General features: G+C 37.3%; 1 protein-coding gene across 1 annotated transcript; it reads right to left on the bottom strand.

Annotated features, from left to right (window-relative positions):
• Nucleotides 1–1874: 1874 nt before the first annotated feature.
• LOC110159083 (solute carrier family 22 member 4-like) lies at nucleotides 1875–4918 on the bottom strand. Its single transcript, XM_055151927.1, has 10 exons — nucleotides 4562–4918; nucleotides 4378–4481; nucleotides 4051–4205; nucleotides 3362–3530; nucleotides 3142–3283; nucleotides 2973–3067; nucleotides 2630–2844; nucleotides 2380–2562; nucleotides 2170–2305; nucleotides 1875–1956 (listed from the first exon to the last, which is right to left on the bottom strand). Exons 1-10 carry the CDS (start codon nucleotides 4916–4918, stop codon nucleotides 1875–1877), a joined length of 1638 nt encoding a protein of 545 aa, XP_055007902.1.
• Nucleotides 4919–5473: the final 555 nt, after the last annotated feature.

Genomic DNA, 5473 nt, shown 5'->3' with positions numbered 1-5473 from the left:
CTCATCATATAACAAACACCAAGACATCAGCTGCTGTTGCCCCCATTTCAAATAAATGAAAAAGGTTTATATATATATATTTCCTCCCACAAACACCAGACTTGGGAAAGTGACGTGCCCCAGTGCAGTGTGTGGTGTAATGGCATGTCATTGGGCAAAAGATGTCAAAAGCAGCTGTTCTTCCCCATTCATCCAAATAATTAATGGTTTTTCACATATAATGTGTTGTTTTCATATGCCAGAGAGGAAGATGTACAAGTGTCGAGGGACTACTAAAAATTGCAATAACACTGGAGGGAGCTCAAGTGTAAATGGTAGCTGCATTTCCCGAAATGAAATGAAAATAACTGTGTCACACTGCACCACCTGCCAAGATACCTGCACATTCCTCTCTACAGGGGTCAGCTCCATCACTCTTAATTACCCTAAATCATCCTGGCTTCATGCCGTGGTTCTGGCTCCATTCACACTAAATGCTTACTGATAATTCCGATAGTGCCTTTACATCAAATGCACATATGTTATGAATTTCTTTTGCTTACATGTCTTTATTGTGACTACACTACACAAAGCATCTGCCAAGTGTCATCCACATTTAAGGGAATCAAAGTATTTTTTGTTGACATAAATTAATTTGTTCTCTTTCTGTATAAGGAGCTCACTCATTTGCTCACTTTAGGAGCAGAGATGGGACAATATCCTGTTCTTCTTCCAAATTTTGAGCTCCTCATCCCATCCCCCCTTTTTCTTGCAGATTGGAATTCATCAGCAATCAAAGAGCCACTGACAAACGCCCAATCTTAATTACGCCCTAATTTGCATATTTGCATATTAATGACTGCAGAGTTTGCTGTTTTTCTGCTGCAGTAGACCCCCCTCCCCATCACCCCATCACCAGCGCTCAAACTGCCACCCACATTCAGAACACTACATCTTTCTTCCCATGGTCAAGGCCGAGCACTATCAGCCTGAAGTTGACAGACATTCGTGGGAGATATTTTATTTTGGTCCAAACAGTAGAATCCCTGTGCACTTATCTAAACACAGTTGGTTTGTCTTGTCTGGTTTTCTTCAACAAATACCCCCCCTAGTGGTAAAAACAAGGAAAGGGACGAGGTGAGAGTGAATTATATAAGGTAGAATAACAAAAAGGCATTTTCAGACTGATATTTCTTGTAGTTTAAGATCACGATGTCCTTCAGACCATGTTCCTTAAAACCTTAAACTAAATAATGCTAAAGTAGGTCTACTGCTAGGGTTATTGCATGATTACAAATTGTGATGTGCTCTTTCTTTTTCAGTTATTATTTACATTTTATAAAATATTTGAGAGAATGCAATAAAAAGGTATACACTATGGTTATTCATTATTAAGAATGCAGATATTAATTTCTTAATTTCTTAAGACAGTTAATAAAGTTGGGCAGTATTTTTCAGTATAATGGAAAAAAAAATGGTTACATGCACTTGAAATAAGAGAATTCTTCTAGCTGAATGTATTAGTACATTTAGTACCTGGCAAAACATATTCTGTATGGTGTATTACGCCCCCTAGTGGAAAAGACCTGTAATCTTCTACAAATTCTTTCTGATCGGTGTCGTTTGATAGTTGTCGCTAAAAAAATCACTGCTAGATATGCAAAGAAGCTCAATAGGGTGCTCATATGTTATACTGTCTATGTAAAGTAATTGTTATTTAGGTCAACACGAATAGTTCTGCTTAAGCAACACTTGGTATAGGCCTACATATTAAGTGTGATAAACAGTTCAAAATACAATTCTGCACACACCTCATCATATACATTACAATATTAGTCCTAAACCTTTAAAAACAAGAAAAACAGTAATTACCAAGGAAATGCTGCTGTTGTTTGTCAACAGAGGGAGCTCATCCCCACTTCTTCTGTTTTCAGATTGTGACTGTATGTGGATGTACACTTCTTTGGGCAGAAAGGTCTTTAAGACAAAAAGGGAAATTAAGAAAGAATAGTATGCCTAAAAGTCACACTTGCTTCATTTGACCACAGTTATGTGAAATTAAAGCTCAGTGTTGTGATCAGACAGTATTCAAAAAGGTGTTTAATAAATCAGTTCACATCAGTGCCAGCTAATGACAGTAGCTAATGACAATACTATGAAATAAAAACATAAACAAAAGGTATAGCCTACCTACGGACTGGTTGCATCTGGTTTATTAGGTCAGGTAGTTTGATGTCTCTAGTGTCTGGCAGAAACAACGTGAATATAGAAGCCATAACACTCATGGAGCCAAAGACAATGTATGGAGTGAGCTTGTTGTACATCCCTGTAAACACAACCACATTACATTATTTATGAATATAGGCCTCCAGTGAATTACTCTAACATGATATTCATTACCTAAGAAAATTATATATGGGCACAAAATACTGCTGATTCGTCCAGATGTAGAAAAAAATCCTAGTCCTGTGTTTCTGATAACGGTGGGCATCAGCTCAATAAAAAACACATTGGTGAAAGTGTAAGCAGCTGAAATCCCCATTCTTCCACTCAGGGCTAGTGCTTGGAACACAGCGTCCATTTCTGTTAAAAAGAAAACTCTGAAGATTTCTGTTGATTTGCAGTAGATATATTCATGCACAATACACACCGTCAGGAACAAGTTGGATTATTAGAAGCAAAATACCACAAAACATCAAGGAAGCAAAGAGGAAGATAGGCCTTGACACTCTACTGACCAGGAACCAAGTCAAAACATAAGCTGCAATGTCAGTCACAGCAGAGATGAAGCAGTTTAGATATTTGTTCCCATTTAAGTTACTTGTATTCAGAGATAGGCCAGAGAAGACCAAGATACACGTAAACCTGAAAAATAAAACAGTTTGAACTCATAAATCAGGTAACATTTGGTTTTAATATAATCCTGTAAAATTTGATTGATAAAATTACACTGAATAGCTGACAAGCAAAACAATAAAAGCAGCAATTGTTACCATATGAAAGTCCCCATTAGTGTAATGATTCTGATGTTTGATGTGCGTACTAGATCCAAACATGTGTATGAATCACTTTTGTCTTTATTTGATTTCTAAAACAGAACAACAAAGTAAGTCAACAACAAAATGCCTTTCTTCTGTGCAAAAACTCATAAAATTACATTACCATCTGATCCAAATGCTCTTTAGATGTAAATATGACATCAGGGGTAGGCACTCGGTTCATTTTGGCTACTTTGCAGATTATAGATTCAGCTTTTTTAAATCTGTTTTTCTGCAAAAGCCATCGTGGAGACTCTGGTACCACCCTGAAAAGTGAGAGTGGTGTTTTTTTCTGGAACAATGGTAGCTGTTCTATAAAAAATGTAAATTCTAACTGAACTCACCACCACAATGGCATAACTAAAAAACCAGGTATGGAACAAGCTACTAGCAGCATCCTCCAGTTCCTTATGAAGTATCCGAACAGTGGTAACACGGCATAACCTAGCCCAAAACCTACACTCAGAACCAGGGTGTAGGTCATACGAACCTTGGGTCTCAGTACCTCACTCCCTGAAGACACAGACGGAAAAAGAAGTAAAGATCAGAAATTATTTGCAGTGGTTGAAGAAGTACTCAACAGTACAGATACCAGAGCAAAAAAACAAAAAAAAACCCTCAAGTATAAGTAAAAGTATCACATATATATAAGGCTTCAAATATAGAGATTTTGATACAAATTTGTGCTGAATTGAATAAATTTGTTGACCCCCCCCCCAGTAATTTCAGCAGGTCCCAAAGTATACTTTTTCTTTTATTCACTTTGACACATTTCTCTATTGAAAACAGCTCACACAGAATCCCAAACAGGGTTATGGTTTTCCTAAACAAAATTTTATCTCAGCAAAATACAGTTTTACATTCAAAAGTGCTAAATCTCTAAAAAGCACTCCCAAACTTTGATCATGTTTGTATGTGCTCGTTATACACATCTACATGATTAACTCCTGAACAGAATTCATTAAATCAATCATTTAATACAGTATCCTGCGACCCATGGTCAACAAATGAGATATAAAAATGTATTCTTTACCCAGAATAAGGGCAGTAGTGAAGCTGGATGTCAGTCCAAATCCTCTCAAACAGCTCAACGTGGTAAACATGACCCAATTGACAGATGCAGCTTGGATCAAAGTAGTAACACATTGTATAGCCATAGTAAAAAACAACACAGGCTTCCTACCAAACCTGTGAAAAAGAACATTCATCAGTAGACAGGATACAGTGCACATGTTACAACATTTTAAATTAGATAGATAAATAAATAAATGTTAAATAAATGACAAATAAAGGCTATTTTATAAAAGTATACACCCTTAATACACTAGCTCTGTGTAACAGAACCTAAATGCATGTTTACCTGTCTGCCAGGTTCCCACAGACAAAAGACCCAGTCAAAACTCCAACAAAATATAATGAGGAGGAAAAGGGCACTTTCCATGCATTGTTACACACCAGCTCCCACTGCAATGGAACATGTTCACATTGTAAAAACAGCAAAACACCGACCCAAAAATCAACCCAAAAAACAATTGAAATGTTACCTCGGACACAATAGTGGTGGTGTAGATGTCTTTACTAAACTCCCATCCATCTTCACAAACCTCCGTGTCACTGCTCAGAGATGCTTTGGTCAAGTTGAGTCTCTCTTTGTATTTGCTGCAGCCATCAGGTCCTACAGAGCTGCTGCGCTCTGTGAATGTCACATAACTACTGTTCCATGTTTCATTCACTTTACAATGAAACTCTGGAGTATCAGATACAAAAACAAACACCACACCCATATACCCAGAGGGAATAATAAATATACTCAGCAGAAGCATTAATGCAATCTGAAAAGGACCATAGCTGCCGAGGAACAAAGTCGCGTCGTCAAAGTCTTTGTCTCTTTCATCCGGCATGTTGTAGTCTGAAGAGAAATTAGACCAATAGCAGTCACCCAACTTGTTCTGTGAAGTCTATGGGAGTGAATCATGTTGAGACAGTTTGTTTGCGTATTTAAAGATGCAGCTGAAGCCAAAAATTCTTGGCATTTGCACCATTATAGGCGTAGCTACTAGAGATCAGATCATAAAAAGGGCAACACTATAGGACTATAGACAGGTTATTGAATTAACCACACAATTATCTTTAGAAAAAACATGATAGACGAGTATTTCAGCATGGCAATGACCAAACAGAATACAGGATTAAGTTTTTTGGGGGGTTTTTTGGCAGTCACAATCTGGATTTGAATCCATGTGGTTGTGAAGAAATGAACAGAGAAATGCCAAGAACGTCTCAGTGATTATCAAGGAAAGGTTGGAAATCATTTTGGTTATCTTATATAAAAAAAAACAAAAAAAACTTTCCAGCATTATATATTTGAAATGTGGTTACTATAGAAACCCCCCTCTGTGCACTGTGATGATCTCTGACCCTTAGTGAGTGACCTTAGGCTGAATGGTCATTTGAGG

This window comes from Boleophthalmus pectinirostris, unplaced genomic scaffold (genome assembly GCF_026225935.1).
Source record: "Boleophthalmus pectinirostris isolate CB_2022bp ecotype Guang Dong unplaced genomic scaffold, ASM2622593v1 HiC_scaffold_16, whole genome shotgun sequence".
Classification (NCBI taxonomy): domain Eukaryota; kingdom Metazoa; phylum Chordata; class Actinopteri; order Gobiiformes; family Gobiidae; genus Boleophthalmus; species Boleophthalmus pectinirostris.
This window is presented reverse-complemented; position numbering and strand designations above follow the sequence as displayed.

Coding starts and splice junctions, on each gene's coding strand:
- LOC110159083 (XM_055151927.1), bottom strand. CDS start 4,918: ATGCCGGATGAAAGAGACAAAGACTTTGACGACGCGACTTTGTTCCTC. Junction 3,531..4,050: donor CACTACTGCCCTTATTCTGG/GTAAAGAATACA, acceptor CTGTGTCTTCAG/GGAGTGAGGTACTGAGACCC. Junction 1,957..2,169: donor CAGATGCAACCAGTCCGTAG/GTAGGCTATACC, acceptor TTTGTCTTAAAG/ACCTTTCTGCCCAAAGAAGT.